The 19,163-nt window shown below is 51.8% G+C and overlaps 1 protein-coding gene across 1 annotated transcript in view; it reads right to left on the bottom strand.

Annotated features, from left to right (window-relative positions):
* The window catches only part of PTPRN2 (protein tyrosine phosphatase, receptor type N2), a 598,332-nt gene that overhangs the window by 239,363 nt on the left and 339,806 nt on the right, over positions 1–19,163 (bottom strand). Inside the window, exon 12 of the mRNA XM_027538454.1 lies at positions 487–551. Within this exon, the coding sequence (XP_027394255.1) occupies positions 487–551 (65 nt within the window). The remainder of the gene's footprint in view (positions 1–486; positions 552–19,163) is intronic.

Raw genomic sequence — 19,163 nt, 5'->3', positions numbered from 1 at the left:
CACAGCGCACGTTTCATTAACTGCCCGCGATCCGCTCGGCCCGCGCCAGGGCTCCGGGGCTGAGTGCCTTCGGCTCTAATTGCTGATGGAGGACTCAGTCGAGTGCCTACTTATGTGGCCGGCGCGGCGATGCTGGGACTCGACGCCTCCGAGGGTGTCACGTCTACGCGCAGGCGCCCTGCTCTCTCCGCCCCGCCCCACGGGGTCTGTAACTAGGGAGATGGAAGGGCCCCTCCCGCGGGAAGAAGAGAACAACTTTCCCGCTGCAGACCTCACACCTGTGTCACTGGAAGAAGGGAGATCGCGCTCCCAGAGGCTCCAGCATTTTCTCGAGGGAGACACCGAGCACAGTTTCAAAGGCAACCAAACAGCGTCACACAAGCCGGGCACCACGCGTGAGCACCGCCCCCGCCACCGGAGGACCAGCCCGCCCCCGCTCCGGCCCCGGCCAGGGCCTGCCAGGCCCCCGGCCGCGCAGTCACTCACCGAGCCGACTCCGGCCTGAAGAACTCTCAGCCCAGACATGGTCTGCAGTTTGTCTCTGTTGTCAGCTGCGGGAGAGATGGAGAGGCAAGAGGTCAGCGAGGAGAGAAGCGCGTTCTCCAGACACCTGAGCACCCCCTACCACCCAGCCCCGTGGTCACTGCCTGCCTGGTTAGCTGTGGACGGTTAGCTGTGGAGGAGCCTGGTGTGGAGACCCGGGCAGGGGGCTCCCCACCCAGGGCAGGATGTGGGTCCCTCCCACAAACCATCATCTTAGGAAATTCACAGCATCCTTATGGAGCCTGGGCGAGAGACGGGAGGCAGGCGTGCCGCCCGGAGTCTTGGTTTGAACGACAGGCGGGTTGCAGATGTGTACTGGGAAGTAGGTTCTGGTCCCAAGGCTTGTGTTCACAGACAGACTCACCAGCCGGGGGGCCCGACTGAGCCTTCCTCACCCGCTCCCGGAGCTGTCTACCCCCTCTGGCTCCTACCCCTGGCAGAACATCCTGTGAGGACCCACCTCCAGCACTACCCTCGTCCTACTTTGCTCCTGACTTAGAATGAGCAAGACTCTCAGAGAATGAATTACCCTCCATATCAGACCAAGTGGAATGGGTCCTGGAAACAATTAGCTGCCGGAGATGAAGCCCAGTTAATCCCGACGCCAGCCCGGCAGGCGCGCGGTCCCCACCTCCTGGAGAGGGAGGGTGTCACAAGGCAATTGACCTTGGCTTACGATTCTGCGGGAATACTCTTTCGGATAAAGCCCATGTCATTTTGGAAATGAAAACCAGGAGGAATAGAATTTTATCGCAAAGCCTAAGAAGGAAGAGTGCATTGCAGTTGTGATTAATGCAGAATGAGAGAGCAAAACAACCATCACTTTCACTCTTACTGTGAAACACCTCCGTGCATCTTAGGTGATGGAATTATATCTTTCAGAGGGATACACACAGAGCCTGCCACAGCCACCTCCCCAGCCTCCGGGGCCCTCTCCTTGTCTGGCAGAAAGTTTTCCTTTGAACAAATGAATGTTATTTCTTACATTTAGGTAATTATGGGAGCCCTGGGGGAGGCAGACACAAACCCAGGGGTTACCGCACCAGCACTTGAAGAAGCTCTAAGCTGGGGAGAGGGTGGCAGGGTGGTGAGGGGGCAGCGGCTCAAAGGTAAGCCTTGAATGGAGGATATTCTTTAAGAGGGTATAAAGCAATTGATTTTAATGTTCTCCTGCGAACAAAGGAGGCATTTTACTGAATGACAGGCTACTTTGGGGGGATAATAGTGAGTCTTCAATAGGCTGAGGACACAAAGCACTAAAGATGGAATTAAATGTGCTCCACCATGGCTGCAGAGGACGGACAGGCATTCCAGGCGCAGGGTGAACAGCCAGCGAGCAGGGAGGCTGCGAGCACCCAGCCAGGCGTCCGCACACCTGCCGGAGGGACTCCTGAGGCTCAGCCGCCAAGGATCACTCGCCATCCTCAAGTGTGCCCGCGGAGGGCTCCCCCAGCTGCCCGCCTCTCAGGGGGCCAGCCAGGGAGCCTGGGGACTCAGCCTCGTGCTGACAAGGGGCTGGGTCTGCTAAAGGATTTTCACTGGGAACTGACACAGCACTCATGGGGGCTGTCCCTGAAAAACCAAACAGGTGGGACAGACAAAATGCTGGGGCCGGTGCGTCCTGCAGGCAGTCGGAACATCCAGGGTCTGCTGGGAGGGGCTGGACACGGCCTAGTCCCTCCAGCATCGGCCGGAGGGATCCCCGCCTCCCCAGACATTCCATTACCACCCAGAGAAGCCCCAGGAGCGCCCCCTGCTCTGCAGGGGAGACGGGTCGGCAGCGCAGGGGCCCGTCCCTGCCTCCCGGGTCAGGACGCACGTCTGCCCCTGTTCTCCTCCGATTTGCAGAGTCTGCTCCGCCCTTCGAGTCTGCTGTGGTCCTCAGGTGCCGCGGGGTGTTAACAGCCCTCCGTAAGCGGGCCTCGTCCCAATCACCGCACGTGTGCATGCACAGCACACATACACACGGGTACGCACGTGCACGCAGGACCAGGCGCACCCTGCGGGAGGACCAGCCACCTTCGCTCAGCTTCACGTGACCCACAGACTCTGCTCTGTGGCAGCCGTGGTTCAGCACGTGGTGAGTCTGCCCCTAACACCCCACACCATCCACTACTGTCACGTTGTCCAAGAACAGCACGAGCCGCCAGTGTCCTCCTGAGGCTGCCCACCCCGCTCCCCGACAGGCTCTTTCTCGAAGAACATGTGGAGCCTTTGCTGGGATGCTCACGGGGGCCTCCGGAGGCCACGGGCACCTTCTCCGAACGACTTGAGCTAGAGTCCCAAATCATGCTGCCTTGAGTTCGACTCCGGGTCCACCTCCAGCCCACCTCCATCCTCAGCCAGAGAGCAGCAGTGCCCCAAGGCGCCGCCTGGAGTGGGGGTCTTCCGAGAGCCCCCCAGGGTCCCTGCCTTCCCGCTCTCAGCCGAGAAACCTCCCAGGAGACAGTCAGTGCGGTTTCCGGGCACACGTGTGTCCCCTCGGCGGCTGGAACGTATGCGTCTATGGGACCTAAACGCTCTTCTCCAAGTCTCAGGCTCTTGTGTGACCTTCTCAGTCTTGGGCATCAACTCCTTTTCAACAAAGCCTGTCTCCCTTTTAAAATTTCTCACCGGTGGGGATGGCAGCCGCACACACACACTCTGGGATGGTCCCTTTATTCCAGCCTGTGTGAACGGTACAGTTTGTATTAGGCTGAGCCCTTTTGTGGTTGTTTATTTACATCCATTTATTGTAGCTCACGCTGATCTGAAAGGACCAGTGGTCTGCGGGTCTTCAGCATGCTCTGCAAGTCTCAGCCATCCCGAGTCCTCCCCACGCTGTTCTTAGACAGCCACCGCTGTGTCCATTTGCTCCAAGGCTCCCTGGCCCAGCTGCGTGGACTTCACCTCATGCGTCCCTTCTGCCGAGTGGAGGGGACCTCGCATGTTCATGCATCGTGTCCCTCACCCAGACATGTGCCCTGAGCTCCGTCAGGCGTCCAGACCTGGCTCCCGGGCACCGACCCCTGTGTGCCCTCTGCCCAGCACCCCCTGGAGACACAAGGGAGACGAGTTTCACCCTCCACGGGACGTGGAGCTCATCTCCACTCCCAGGCAGGGCTGGAACCTTTCAAGGGGACAGAGGAGCCCTGCTGGGCCTGGATTTCCTGCTGGCTGTCGGCTCCGGGTTATTTTTATGCCCAAACGTGGACCCTGAGCTGGTGGGCGTGAGCGCCAGCAGGCCAGGATGCAGAGACTCCAGGAGACGCTGCTTTAATAAAGGCGAGAACAATGCATAAAGCCCATTCTTATCTTCACAGGAGACAAAAAGGGTTTCCAAACACAAAAAGAAGTCCTTTAAAATTAAATTCGCTAGATGAAGGATATGCAAATTACCTGGAGGAGCAGAACCCCACAATGTTCTCAAAACTCCGCAATAGCCTATTTAATTAGTATTTTAATTTATCAGAATAATTCTTCGTACTTGACAATTTATGCAGCATTCCATATAATTAAGCCCGTAGCTACAGTGGAATAATTTTGCCTCCTTCTTTATCCTCGTGATTCTAACCTGAAAGGATGTGCAGAAGTCTCTTCTGTGATCTGAATTGCTACAGGGACAACTTAATGGCCGTGCCCATTAGAAAGCGGGAGGCGGGGAGCGGGGCTGGGCGGCGGGCGGACATGGGGGACCCACCACTGCAGGAAGGCGTGGAGCCGGCTTCTGGCAGAGACAGAGGTGCTGCTCCTAGGGTGCGGATCCACACGCCTGTGCTCATCTGCCCGAGGAGACACTCGTCCCTCTGCACCGGCTCCCGCCAGCAACCTCTGCAGAAGTGAACAGCCCAGAGCATCTGGGACACTGACTGGACCCATCGCCCCGGGACCAGCCTTGCTGAAATCGGCACGGCCTCTGGTCAGCAGCCCAGGGAGGGACTGGACCTTTCCTTAGAGATGCCAGCTGCTCAGAACTTGCTGGGCAAAGCAGGCCTGGGAAGGGGGCGGATTGGTAGGAAAGTTGATGCCACAGTTCTGGGAGCCTGGCCTCCCCCTCGGCTCTGAGCAGGGGGCCCAGGTGAGCAGCAGTCCCCCCAGGCCCCGGGGAGCTGCGAGTCGCCTGCCTGAGGACGCGCGGAGGCCCGGCCCTGTCAGGGGGGTCCCCCCGCAGGGCACGAGCACAGGTTCGGCCGTCAGCAGGGGCCATCTGGCCAAGCTGCAGGCCTGGGGAGGGGCCACACCCTGCTTGTCCGGTCTGCTCATCCCAACCCCACAAGCCTTCGAGCTGGGGAGGGTCTGCATGTCAAGAAAGAGAGCCAGGTGGAGAAGACACACATTAATTAACTTGTCCATCCTGCCCTCAGCCAGAAAGCAAAGGCTTCCTGCCTGTGGGGCTGAGCCCACTCTCCCGTTTCCCAGCATCTTGGTTTGCAGTTCTGCAAGTTCTGCAGGTCCCTTCGGACCATCACGTAGTCTGCGCGGCTGAGAAGCGTTTTGCAACCAGAAGGACATCTATCGATTTCTCTGTTTGTCCGTCTGGGTGGAACGTCACACATCATGTCCCTGGCTCATCATACTGGCAACTAGATGGATATTGAAGTTGAACTGCACACACTTTATTTTTATAAAAAATGACTATAATTTGATTACAGTTTCAAAAACAAGATAAAACTTCAGCTTTATTTAAACACTTTAGATTTAAAGCTTTGTTACTTATTAATTCATTTTATTTTATAACTCTAATAGTTCATTTTAACTTTTTAAAATGTCTTCTTGAAGGGATATAATTTTAATTTGCAATTTCACATGTATCTTATATTTTTGATGAAAAGAGTTTCACATTTTATACAATGTGTGCAATTACAGCTGGATTATTTCTGTTGAAACGCACAGACTTTTTGAAAATGATTTTTGCTGTTTCTCACTTATTTGGCTGCAACGGGTCTTGTGACATGCAAGCCCTTTAGTTGTGGCGCACGCGGTCTGGTTCCCTGAGCAGGGGTTGAACTCAGGGCCCCTGCACTGGGAGCGTGGAGTCAGCCGCTGGACCGCCTGGGAAGTGCATAGATTTTGTGAAAATCTTTTTTAAACAATGTTATCAGTGATTTTGCAAAACAAAGGGAAGAAAATACATTTATAAATAAATATGCTACAATTTAGGAAGTGTATGTCTTTAAATTATTACACAAAGGTCTGTATAGTCGAAGCTATGGTTTTTCCAGTAGCCAAGTACCAACGTGAGAGTTGGATCATAAAGAAGGCTGAGCGACAAAGAACTGATGTTTTCCAACTGTGATGCTGGAGAAGACTCTTGAGAGTCCCTTGGACTGCAGGAAGATCAAACCAGTCAATCCTAAAGGAAATCAACCCTGAATATTCATTGGAAGGACTGATGCTGAAGCTGAAACTCCAATACTTTGGCCACCTGATGTGAAGAGCTGACTCACTGGAAGAGACCCTGATGCTGGGAAAGACTGAAGGCAGGAGGAGAAGGGGATGACAGAGGATGAGATGATAAGATGGCATCACAGACTCAATGGACATGAGTTTGAGCAAACTCCAGGAGATAGTGGAATGACAGAGGAATCAAGATTGCTGGGAGAAACATCAACCTCAGATATGCAGATGATACCACCCTAATGGCAGAAATCAAAGAGGAACTAAAGAGCCTCTTGATGAGGGTGAAAGAGGAGAGTGGAAAAGCTGGCTTGAAACTGAACATTCAAAAAAGTAAGATCATGGCATCCGGTCCTATCACTTCATGGCAAATGGAAAGGGAAAAACTGGTGACAGATTTTCTGTGCTTGGTCTCCAAAATTACTATGGATGGTGACCGCAGTCATGAAATTAAGACTCCTTGGAAGGAAAACTATGACAAACCTAGACAGCATATTAAAAGGCAGAGACATCACACTGCCAACAAAGGTCTGTCTAATCAAACCTATGGCTTTTCCAGTAGCCATGTATGTATGTGAGATTTGAACCATAAAGAAGGCTGAGCACCAAAGAATTGATGCTTGTAATTGTGGTGCTGGAGAAGACTCTTGAGAGTCCCTTGGACATCAGGAAGAACAAACCAGTCTATCCTAAAGGAGATCAGTCCTGAATATACATTGGAAGGATGCTGATGCGGAAGCTCCAATACTTTGGCCACCTGATGTGAAGAAGTGACTCACTGGAAAACACCCTGATGCTGGGAAAGATTGAAGGCAGGAGGAGAAGGGGACAGCAGAGGATGAGAGGGTTGGATGGCATCACTGACTCAATGAACATTAATTTGAGCAAACTTCAAGAGATAGTGAAGGACAGAGGAGCCTGGCATGCTGCAGTCCATGGGGTTTCTAAGAGTCAGACACGACTTAGCGACTGAACAAGAACAATCCTATAACCAAAGAAGAAATTAAGTTAGTAGGTAAACATCTTGATTCCAGCTTGTGATTCACCCAGACAGGCATTTCGCATGGTGTACTCTGTATATTAAGTTAAATAAGCAGGGTGACAGCACACAGCCTTTCTATTTCTTCATTTTGGTCATGGTATCTGAATTTTCGAATAAACAGTCACAACCCTGTTCACCCTCTTGCTCACCTTTCATACAGTAAAGCGTCTGTAGCTACGTTCCACTTTTGACTCCCAATATGAAGTTGGAAGTGACAGTCGCTCAGTCATGTCTGACTCTTTGTGACCCCATGGACTAAACAGTCCGTGGGATTCTCCAGGCCAGAATACCGGAGTGGGTAGCCTTTCCCTTCTCCAGGGGATCTTCCCAACCCAGGGATCGAACCCAGGTCTCCCAGATTGCAGGCAGATTCTTTACCAGCTGAGCCACAAGGGAAGCCTCCCAGTATAGTTTTTGCTTTCTTTCATATTGACCATCTACAATGGAGATTTTATCAGTTTTTCCCCCAAAAGAAATACTTCTGCTTTTTATAAAAATTTTTTTATATTTTATATCTCCGTTTTATATTTGTTCTCTATTTCAGTCATTTCTGCTTCTATCTTTATTATTTCATTCCTTCCACTTTACTTGGGTTTATTCTGTTGTTCTTTTTTCTAACTTCTTAAATTAAAAACTCAGTTATTTAATTCTTCTTTCTTTTCTAACACAGTTAAAACAGTAAATTTCCCTCAACTTGCAGATTTAAATGCAAACTCCCAGGTATTAAAATATACTTTGGTATTTCTATTATGCATTATTAAGCATTATAGCTTTAAAATTTGTATGTTGATATATATTATTTCTCTCTCTTTCTTGTTGTATTTATTATTTAGTTGCTAAGACGTGTCTGACTCTTTGCAACCCCATGGACTGTGTAGCCCAGCAGGCTCTTCTGCCCATGGAGTTTCCGAGGTAGGAATCCTGGAGAGGGTTGCTGTTTCCTTCTCCAGGGGATCTTCCCTACCCAGGGACTGAAGCCGCATCTCCCTGTCCCTGCACTGGCAGGCAGGTTCTTTACTGCTGAGTCTCCCGGGAACCCCCAAAGGGGTGTGTGTGTGTGTGTGTGTGTGTGTGCGCGCGTGCATACGTATGTATGTATGTATCTTTTGTGTATTTTTACCTATGCTTCCAAACAACATGCATATATATATGTATATATATTTAATTTATATCTACCTTCCCAGTCTGTAGGCCTCTGCTTCTTCTATCTCTTTCACTGAACTCTGGCTTGCTCACCTTTATTGTGATTGCTGACGCGTCTGAGTTTCTTTCCAGTCTGTAGACCTCTGCTTCTATATATATATATATATATATTTAATTTATATCTACCTTCCCAGTCTGTAGGCCTCTGCCTCTTCTATCTCTTTCACTGAACTCTGGCTTGCTCACCTTTATTGTGATTGCTGACGCGTCTGACTTTACCCCAGCACCCTCTGGTGTCTTTCTGTTTGAGGGCCCTACTCCCTATCTCCATCCTTCAGTGGTTTCGCAGAGACTGTTGCCCACAGGAGCAAATGCTCCTGCCCCGAAAGGCCTGTGCGCTCCTTGAACTTGACAAAGGCCCTAGAGCAGTCTACCCAGGCGCCCTCACGCAGCTCAGACACTGCTGCTCTCACGCCCGCGATTCCGCTCCTCTGTGATTCCAGAGGGCGTTCTTCATTTAGCTGCCTTCCCACATCCACTGTTTCCTTTGCTCATCAGCCCTTCTGCCCCTGAAGTCTTCCTCATGCAGTTATCTTCTTTTGCTTGTGGAAATCTTTTAGAATTAACTTAAATGAGAATCTCGGTGACATAGTCTTTTTTTTAAAAAAAAGTATCTTTGTTCAGCACATTTTCTTGTAAGCCCTCATTTTTGAAAGACACTTCCTCTTGGTACAGTTCTAAAGTGAAAGTGAAAGTTGCTCAGTGGTGTCCGACTCTTTGCCAGCCCATGGCTCACCAGGCTCCTCTGTCCATGGGATTCTCCAGGCTAGAATACTGGAGTGGGTAGCTGTTCCCTTCCCCAGGGGACCTTCCCAACCCAGGGATCGAACCCAGGTCTCCCGCATTGCAGGCGGATTCTTTACCGTCTGAGTCACGAGGGAAGTCCGGTACAGTTCTAGGTGGACAGCGATTTCCCTCCAGCAATATAGACATTACACTTCTGGCATCCAGTCTCCTTTCAGCTGCTGAGAGATCAGCCGCAGATTGAATTCTCTCTCCTCCCTGCCTTGCTTTCCTTTCTCCTTGGCTACTGTTCAGATCTGCTCTTTGTCTCGGATGTCCTGCAGTTTCTCTGTTACGAATCTGCACGTGGAATTGTCTTCACTCCGCTAGACTTCTTGAATCTGAGGACGCGAGTCTTCCATCAGTGACGGGATTCTTTAGCCGTTATATCTTCAAACAGTAAAGCTTGATCACTTTCTCCTCTCTTCTGGAACTCCTAGTAAGTACATAAAAGACTTTCTGCCAAGAATACTTACCTTTTCCTTTTCTTTACATGTTTTCCATTTCTTTCCCTCTCTCTAGGCTGCATTCTGGATAATTCAGTCAGTTCTATCTTTTAGTTTCCTAATCCCCTCTTCAATTAGATTTAATCGGTTGTTAAACTCACCTCCTGTGTTTAAAATTTCTATAATTGTATTTTTCATTTTAAGAAGTATCTTTGGTCATTATTAAGACTCTTGATCTTCAGGTTGTATTAACTTCCTTTTGTATTCCTCTAAACGGACTAAGATTCTTGGGCTCACTAAGAATTCTCCTAGTCAGCGTCCGAGGTTTCATTCTGACCGTGCTTCCAGGCAACCTTTCTCGTGGTGTCTTATTTTCCATTCTGAAATTCCTATTTCTGGAGGTTTTAACTATGGGACTGCTTTGAGGACAGAGAAACAGCAGCGTTCCTCCAGGGATTTGCACTTCCTTCTTCCAGGCTTCTGGAAGCCCACCCAGTTGGGGCTCCAGTTTAAAATGAGATGCGTGCTTTGGGTTTGCGGCCAGCAGGTGGCGTGCAGGCGGACGGAGGCTCCCTCGGGGCTGGGCGTGCTCCGCGCCACCCTCACACCTGGTGACCACGCGGGCTCAGACCGAGTGGATGGGGGCCGCGTCGCCCCGTGGCTCTGGGGTGGCCCCGGCGGCCTGTGTGGGTCCTCGCCGCCCTCTGGGTTAGTCCCACCCTGGGTCTTGCTCCTGCCCTCCACAGTCTCCAGGGTCATGGGTGTTAAAGTTCAGGCGCATCCTCTGAAGACGAAGGCCAACGTCAGTGTCCCTCATGCCTCAGGCTCCTGCTTTCCCTCAGTCTGCCAGATCGTTGGCACTTCTGGTTGCTTTCTGAATGAGGATCAGTCCTAGTACCTGGCTTTCTCGGCGCAACGATGAAGTGGACAAACTCAAGCCACCCCCGGGAGGCCGCCACCCAGCACTGACAGCTTCCGGTTAGCAGGCTTTGAGCAAAGTGGCGGGAATGACAGACACGAGGCGTGCCACTGCAGGGAACGGGCGATGGGGCGGATGGGCTCACTCAGCTGCGTCTGACTCTGCGACCCCATGGACTCTGGCCCGCCAGACTCCTCTGTCCATGGCAGTTTCCAGGTAAGAACACCGGAGCAGGCTGCCTTCTCTTCCTCCAGGGGACCATCCCGACCCTGGTTTTGTTATACTAAACATAGCTACAGGTAAACGCATGTTGGATGGTCGGATTCTTCAATGTCGGGTGTGGCCTGCTGCAGGAACGCCTGTGTGGACTGTGAGCCGGGACGTCAGTAGCCACTGCGCTGCATGTCACGTGCAGAGTCTAGAAAGGCCCTTCCCAGCCTGCAGGTTCCAGAGTCTCTGTCATCTACAACTTGGAGAGCAGCCTGGGCCTGACCAACCCCAGAGCTGCTGGCTCAGAGACAGCCGGAGTCGTTCCAGGCTCTCAGTGAGGTCGCAGGCACTCAGCCAGGCCGTACTGACCCCTGACATCACCCCTCCAGCCCTCAGTGAGGCTATGGGCACTCAGCCAGGCCGTCCTGACCCCTGATGTCACCCCTCCAGCCCTCAGTGAGGCTGCGGGCACTCACCCAGGCCGTCCTGACCCCTGACGTCACCCCTCCAGCCCTCAGTGAGGCTATGGGCACTCAGCCAGGCCGTCCTAGCCCCTGATGTCACCCCTCCAGGCTCTCAGTGAGGTTGTGGGCACTCAGCCAGGCCGTCTTGACCCCTGGATGTCACCCCTCCAGGCTCTCAGTGAGGCTGCGGGCACTCACACAGGCCGTCCTGACCCCTGACGTCACCCTTCCAGGCTCCCAGTGAGGCTGCGGGCACTCAGCCAGGCCATCCTGACCCCTGGACGTCACCCCTCCAGGCCCTCAGTGAGGTTGTGGGCACTCAGCCAGGCCTTCCTGACCCCTAACATCACCCCTCCAGGCCCTCAGTGAGGCCGAGGGCACTCAGCCAGGCCGTCCTGACCCCTGGACATCACCCTTACCCCCTCCAGGCTCTCAGTGAGGCCGTGAGACTCAGCCAGGCCATTCCAACTCCTGGTCATCTCTGGCCTCCGGATGACTGAGATCAGAAAGAAGCACGTGCTCCCGCGCTGCAAATGGCTCCCTTCCCGTCACCTTTTGTTCACAAGCAGAGGAATGCAGACAGTCCCAAGCAGCTGTTCGAGGGGCCTGAAGAGCACAGGCACTGCCCTGTCCTCACGCAGAGAGTGGCCCTGGCACCCCGACCAGGGGGCGCTGCCAGCTCCCGGAGCACAGCGCCGATGCACCCGAGCCTGCTCGCAGGGCCCCTGCGTCTCGGAGCTCGGGCCTCGAGTCCGCAGTGCAGACCCGCCCTCCTCTGCCTACCGCCCTGTGTGAAGCGGAGCGCTGAACACATACAGTCTCAAATGCAAAGTGCACCTCCAAGAGCCATCCTCCCTTGGAAACGAGAGCCTGATGTCAGCCTCTGCCATGGGGTCCCAGGGAAGGTCCTCCTGGCCTCACCTTCCAGCCCCGACTGAGTAAATAAAAGGCTCTTATTTGCTGGGTGTCCTGTGAGGTCTCCCAGGAGAGGCTGGGCTTTGGTGGGGACGGAGCTTCATCGCACGGGGACGACAATGACAAGCTGGTAAAAGCTATGTCAGCTTCAATTTCTAACTCATTTTTCAAATTATTTTAATTAGATATTGTTTCAATCTCACTTACATTAATTTAATATCTGATATCAACATTTCAGTTTTCAATTTGTTCAAGTGATTTTTTCCAGTCTGCCTGGTTGCCTGCAGTAATTTAAAATACAATGTTTATCTTCAGCAATTTTCCATGCGTGGGTCCCGGCAAACTGCGAGTCCAATAAAAGTGTTGAGGGAGGAGGGCCCTGGCGTTCAGGAGGGATGGACGTGTGCCTTCTTGCCGTTCATCTCTAGACATTAAAGGAGGTGGAGCAAGGGCTAGGAGCTCATAATAATAAGATTTTCCACCAATTTCACTGTGTAATTGGCTTTCCCAAAGCAAATTTCAGTGAAATCTGACAAAGGTATTTTTATTGAAAGGTATCCAAACAGCCACATTCCCTCATCAACACGTCGTTCTGATCGATTCTCAGCCATCAGGCCTTTAACCTGCCCCCACAGGAGCCTTCCCCCCACCGTTGGAGCCTCCTTATGCTTCCCGTTGGATTTTTGTTTGCTACACAGACACTGCTAAAAACACGCCTTTGGTAAGGTGAGCGTGAAGTTGAATCGGGCCTCCACATCGCAAAACGTGGAGTCAGAGGTCCTCGAGTGCCTTCCTAAGAGGAGAGAAGTAGCTAAATTCCTGAAGTTGATAATTAGAAATATGCAGATCAAAATGGTTTTTGAAAAGTCTAAAAAACAAAAGAGTGACTATCATCTCCAACTCACTTGAGAACGATACGAAACCAATCCAATCTACGTGGCAGAACACAATAAGAGATGGGAAGGAAGCACGGAAAGTAGAAAGCATAAAACAAAATTATATATATATGTCTCATTATGACCGTCACTGTGAATAGGTTAAATTACACAAGGACAAATTCTCTCACTCAGGCCTAACTATATGTTATCTACAGAAAACCCATCTACAACACAGCAGTTCAGAAAGAGCAAGAAAAATGAGGTAAATATAAAGAAATGAAGGTGTGGTCATGGCATTAACATCAAGGTCATGTATACTTTTTTCAGTGAAATAAACAAGGTAGTTGCATATTAATGTCCCAACAAGTCCAGAATGAAGGTATAGTATTCATGACCCAGCATGTGCCAAGAAATAAAACAAAAGGCTGAAATAATAAAGAACAGACTCGCCGCTCAGACTCAGAGACGGAGGCTCTGACTGACGGTTCACGAGGCCTGGGATGGAGCCCAGTGCTCTGCTCGCACAGCACTCCCCGGGGGCAGCCCCTGAGGCAGGCGCCATCCGCTGGCCCTGGGCAAAGAGCAGCCAGACTCGAAACTGGTCTCTCCAACCCACGGCGGGCACAGAGAGTCTTAATAACCCAGTTAATAAAGATAGCTCAGGAGCAGTTGGGAAGACTCCCTGGAATAAAATCAAAGGCATAACTGAAAAGATATTGGGTCTCAGCGAAGGCCCTCATGGCACCCCCAGAGTAAAAATTATACAACTTGCATCTCTAACCATAACCTAATAAAATTAGAAATGAACAACAACAGGAAATAAACTCTCTAATCAGCTGGGCACAGAAAAGTACGCTCTTCAAGCTCGCAGGTTGGAGAATAAATCAGAGCTGTGGTTACTGGACACACACAGAAACCACGATGGTGAGGTCCCTGCAAGCGTGACCCGTGGAGGTGCCGCAGTGGGTGGGCCACCCCTGCTCTCACTGTCACATAGGAAATGAGGAGCACAGAAACCAGGCATCCGAATTAAGGAGTCCAAAGTGAAACCGCTGAAACTTGAGGCAAGAAACAGAAACAAGTAATAAAATTGTAAATTAATAAATCATACAAGGAAACAGGACTGATGAATGAGTCTAAGAATCTGCTTTTAGGGGAAAGACACAAAAGCCCTCACTAGAAGTCTAACATGGCAGAGTAAGACATCCCTAATCCAAGATTACCAACAATTGACGATGAAAACATGGCAGAGTAAGGCATCCCTAATCCAAGATTACCAACAATTGACGATGAAAACATGGCAGAGTAAGGCATCCCTAATCCAAGATTACCAACAATTGATGATGAAAACATGGCAGAGTAAGGCATCCCTAATCCAAGATTACCAACAATTGACGATGAAAACATGGCAGAGTAAGGCATCCCTAATCCAAGATTACCAACAATTGATGATGAAAACATGGCAGAGTAAGGCATCCCTAATCCAAGATTACCAACAATTGACGATGAAAACATGGCAGAGTAAGGCATCCCTAATCCAAGATTACCGACAATTGATGATGAAAACATGGCAGAGTAAGGCATCCCTAATCCAAGATTACCAACAATTGACGATGAAAACATGGCAGAGTAAGGCATCCCTAATCCAAGATTACCAACAATTGATGATGAAAACATGGCAGAGTAAGGCATCCCTAATCCAAGATTACCAACAATTGACGATGAAAACATGGCAGAGTAAGGCATCCCTAATCCAAGATTACCAACAATTGACGATGAAAACATGGCAGAGTAAGACATCCCTAATCCAAGATTACCAACAATTGACGATGAAAACATGGCAGAGTAAGACATCCCTAATCCAAAATTACCAACAATTGATGATGAAAACAAAACGTAACCGCAGATAAGTGGAAACTTGAGAGTCGTGAGCTAATGACACCACTTAGTGTGTGAAAAATCGGAGCTCATAAGGAATCGAACTATGAAGAAAGAAAGTATAAATGACTAGATTGGTAAAGTATGAAGAGAGAAACTATGAAGAAATAGAAAAGACTGTCAAAGAAACTTCCTCCAGGATAAGCCTGAGGCCCAGACTGAGGAAGCAGAGCGGCTCTGAAACTGAGCAGGTCTTCCCGGGACGGACGACCCACCCCATGTGCTCCATCTGCCTTTTGTCTGCAGAAAGACTTTAGTCAAAGAATAAACTTAAGAGAAGTGAGAAAAGGCGGAAAGAAAGGAAAAGAGTCAAACAAGACAAAATAATAGGAGTTTAGCCACTGAGCAAAGCCAAGGACCTTTAGTTCCTCCTCAAGGGCTGTAGACGATATTCTGAGCTGTGTCCTTTGAGCTGTTTTGCAGCGACCGACACCGCCACCAGGTGGAAGAAGTCAACGACGTGCTGCCCACAAGCACTAGACCTCAGACGCGGTGGAAGCAGAGGTTTGGCCACGCTGAACCCGATTACGTCACCACCAAACAACCAGAAGGGTGCCCACAGCCCGTCACACGCCCTGCAGCCTCTCCCGCACCTTGCGTTTAAGAATCTTTCCCCAGAGCCTGCAGGCCTTTTAAGCACGAGCTGCCCATTCTCCTTGCCGGCCCTGCAATGACTCCGCCTTTCCTCCACCATCACTCGGGGGCAGTGGGCCGGCTTTACCGGGCTGGGCGAGCAGACCCAAGTTTGGGTCAGTAACAGCTCTGAACACCGTGGAGTGAATGACCCTGCTCAGCTCCTCTCAGGGCTGCAGCTGGCATGGGAGCCCGCGGAGCAAGAGGTCGGGGCTGGAGCCTCTGCCGGCCAAGGGCAGCCTGGGGACTGGCCTCACGGCCCCACAGCCCGGCTGATCTTTTCTGGTTTCAGCGTGACACTGCAGACAGACAGGGCCAGTGGGGCCACTCCGGCTGCCCACCTCATCTCTGCACTTACAGAGCTGCACAGGAGGGGGCGGCCGACATCGGACAAAGGGGCCAGGGCAGCTCATGGCAGAGGGCCGGCCCCTAACTGGGGGTGCAGGGGCCACCATCGACCACGTGCACAGGGTGGGTCTGGGCAGAGACCACACCTCTTAGAAAATCAATCCAATGATAGAAGAAAATGCAAATTATAAAACTAAATAACTCTAGAGGGTGACAGAGGAGAAGACCTAGCTGACCTGGGGCTCAGTGATGACTTTTTAGACACGACATGAACAGCATAATCTACAAACGGGACTTCATTACAATCAGGAACTTCTGCAAGAGACATGGAAGAGAAAGGAAAGAAAAGCTAGAAGACATTTCAAAAGTCATATCTGACAAAGGATGTATGTATATACAAAACACATACAAGCGCCTTAAAAATGTAAGCAGAGAACTCTCAAAACTCAATAGTGAGGAGACAACCTAATTAAAAGTGTACAAATGACCTGAACAGACACCTCAACAAAGCAGCTAGATCTAAGTAAGCACCTATGAAAAGATGCTCCGCGTCACATGTCATGAGGGAAATGGGAACTACAGCGGCGAGGCCCACCACACACCCACCAGAAAGGCCACATGTGAACCTCCAACACCAAACGCCGACAAGGACGTGGAGTAACAGAAGCCCCCACTGCTGGTGCAAACGCAAAACGGGACGGCCACTCTGAAGAAGATGGCAACCACTCCAGTATTCCTGCCTGGAGAATCCATGGACAGAGGAGCCCGGTGGGCTGAAGTCCATGGTTTTGCAAAGAGTCGGACATGCCTGAAGTGACTTGGCACGAACGCACAGCCACTTTGGAAGACAGTTTTTCAGTCAACTACAAAACTGAACATAGTCTTATCAGACAATCCAGCAATCCCACTCCTTGATATCCACCCAAAGGAGCGGAACACCATATCCACGCAGGGCCTGCACGTGGATGTCGACGGCGGCTTTATTCACAACTGATGCTAAAACTTGGAAGCAACCAAGATGTGCTTCCGAAGGTGAAGGGACGAATGAACTGTGGTCCATCCAGACAACGGAGTATTATTCAGCGCTAAACTCTAATAAGCTGTCAAGCCATGAAAAGATGTGGAGGAAACTTAAATGCCTATCATTAAGTGAAAGAAACCAGTCTGAAAAAGCTACACAGATCCCAACTATATGACATTCTGGGAAAAACAGAACTATGGAGACCACAGACAAAACTACAGAGCGGAAAGACCAGTGGCTGTCGGGCTGGGGTGGGGGGTGAACCGCAGAGCACAGAGGCTCCACAGGGCAGGGAAATCACCCTACAGGGCGCCGGAAAGGGGAGACACGGCACTGGACACTTCTCAAACCCCCAGAGCACGTGGCACGAGGAGTGACCCCTGCTGCAAGCTGGCTTCAATCGATGATCAGGCGTCAACAGTGGCTCCTCAGGGGCGACCCGTGTGCCAGCCAGAGCTGGGTGTTCACGACAGGGACGCTGAGGGAGCGGGGACAACCAGCGGGGAAAGCCCAACGTGGGGTCAGCTGTTGGTGTGTGAAGTGCAGACAGCCCTGGGCAGACACTCAAACATCTTAAGGACTTCAGGAAAAGGGCGTCCTCTCAGAAAAAGATGCTCACCGCAGAGGAAAGTTTGGGGGAATCTTGAAGAGCGATTATTATTTTTCCACCCCAACTGACTGCCGTTCGATGTCTTAACATCTCAAATACGGGATTTTTGATTTTTTAAAACCAGGTGACGGGGCAGTGGGGGTGCTCCCCGCAGAGGCTGAGTTCTGGCCGACTCCTCGCCCCGTGCCCTGGGGCCCTTGTGCATGCTGACCTGCAGCAAAGATGAAAACAGACCTCTGGGCCACAGTCCTGCCGCACAAGAGGCCAGAGGCAGGCAGCATCCAGTCACCCCTGGGACATTGAGGTTGCAGAGGAAATTACCAGCAGAGCCCGAGAAGACCCTCGCGCATGGCCAGGTGCTGGCTTCGACGCGACCCTCTTCTCTTGCTGAAGACGGTTGCCCGGATGCCTGCTCGGGGGACCCCGCTCTGGACAGGGAGCAGCATCAGGGTTAGGCCACGTCCTTCCCTCCAAGCCTTGGAGGCCGTGGGAGGGGGCTGGTGTCCTGTGTGAGCCGTGCTGGCATCAGCTGAGTGGGAAACATTTTCAATATTTCAGCTGACTGTGTCCCCGAGTCCCAACATGGCTCATCCGCGGGTCCCTCGCTCACAAACATCTGTCTGCTCTGCTTCAGAGCAGAGTGAAAATACCCATTATGAGTGGTGCCACCAGAACCGGCGCCCTGGGCCCAGCTGACCCCTGCTCTCCCATCACTGGCGGTTAAAACCCCTCTCCACAAAGCGATGCTAATAAAGACCCCGGAGACTGTTGACTCGGATGGACACGCGTATTTGTCACCAGGGCCTCACGTGAAATGTAGCCTAAGTGGTGTGTGTTTCAATGCGGGTCTATAAATAAAACATCATTCTGGGTTTTTCATCTTTATTCCAACACGCCGCAGAGCTCAATATCAGAGCAGTTCCACTGGGAAATTCTTTAACCCCAAGCTATAAAAATCAGATAAGCCACCGGGAACCTTCCTACGAGCCGGCGTGGGTGTAGCGGGAGCAGCTGGCGCTTCGTTACTGCCTGAGACCGAGGAAAGAGCAGCAGGGTGTGTCCGGGCTGGGAGCCGGCGGGGCTGGGGGTGGGCGAGCCAAGATGCGGGCTGGACCCGGGGGAGGCCAGCGGTTCTGCAGAGGGTGGGGGTGCGGGACCTGACCCCCACACGGCTGGAACCGCCGAGAACAGCATCACATCGTCCCTGTGGTCCAGCTGGTCCAGACCGAGGCCAGGACCAAGCTCTGAAGCATCTGAGCTCAGTGTCTGGGGCAGAGCCAGACCTCGGAGGGCCTGACTCTCAGCCCCTCAACCACGGACGAAACGCAGGAACCTGGAGAGGCAGTCACTTCTGCAAAGGGCCCTGACATGCGGACATGCTGGGCTCCAGGCCAGTGAGAAGGGAAGTCAGAGGACAGGCGAGACCACTGCCTCTCGGTTAAGGCGAACCATCTGAACACGGCTGTGGTTCCAGTGGCACCTCTTCAGGCCCTGTGGCCCATGGGGGGATCCCTGTCATAAAGGTCATAAAGGTTGGAAAGAAGGGGTGGGGGGCTCAGAGCATCCCCAGTCTTGGCAGGGGCTCTCCTCAACAGGGGCAGGACCAGAGCACAGAGAGGGTCGGGGAAGCTGGGGGGCTTCCTGCGGGGGACACCCTCCCATTCCTCGTCCTTTTCACCAACAGAGGAGCTCTCAGATGAAGCATCATAAGGAAGAATCTGGGTTTGGAGCGGAGGCGTCCTCTTCCAATGAAGCTGTGAGACGAGCGACCCCCGCAGGGGCAGTGGCTCCTCCATGACTGTGGCTCCCACCCCGGGACCCCCGTCCCAGGAGG

This window comes from Bos indicus x Bos taurus, chromosome 4, assembly GCF_003369695.1.
Source record: "Bos indicus x Bos taurus breed Angus x Brahman F1 hybrid chromosome 4, Bos_hybrid_MaternalHap_v2.0, whole genome shotgun sequence".
Classification (NCBI taxonomy): Eukaryota; Metazoa; Chordata; class Mammalia; order Artiodactyla; family Bovidae; genus Bos; species Bos indicus x Bos taurus.
This window is presented reverse-complemented; position numbering and strand designations above follow the sequence as displayed.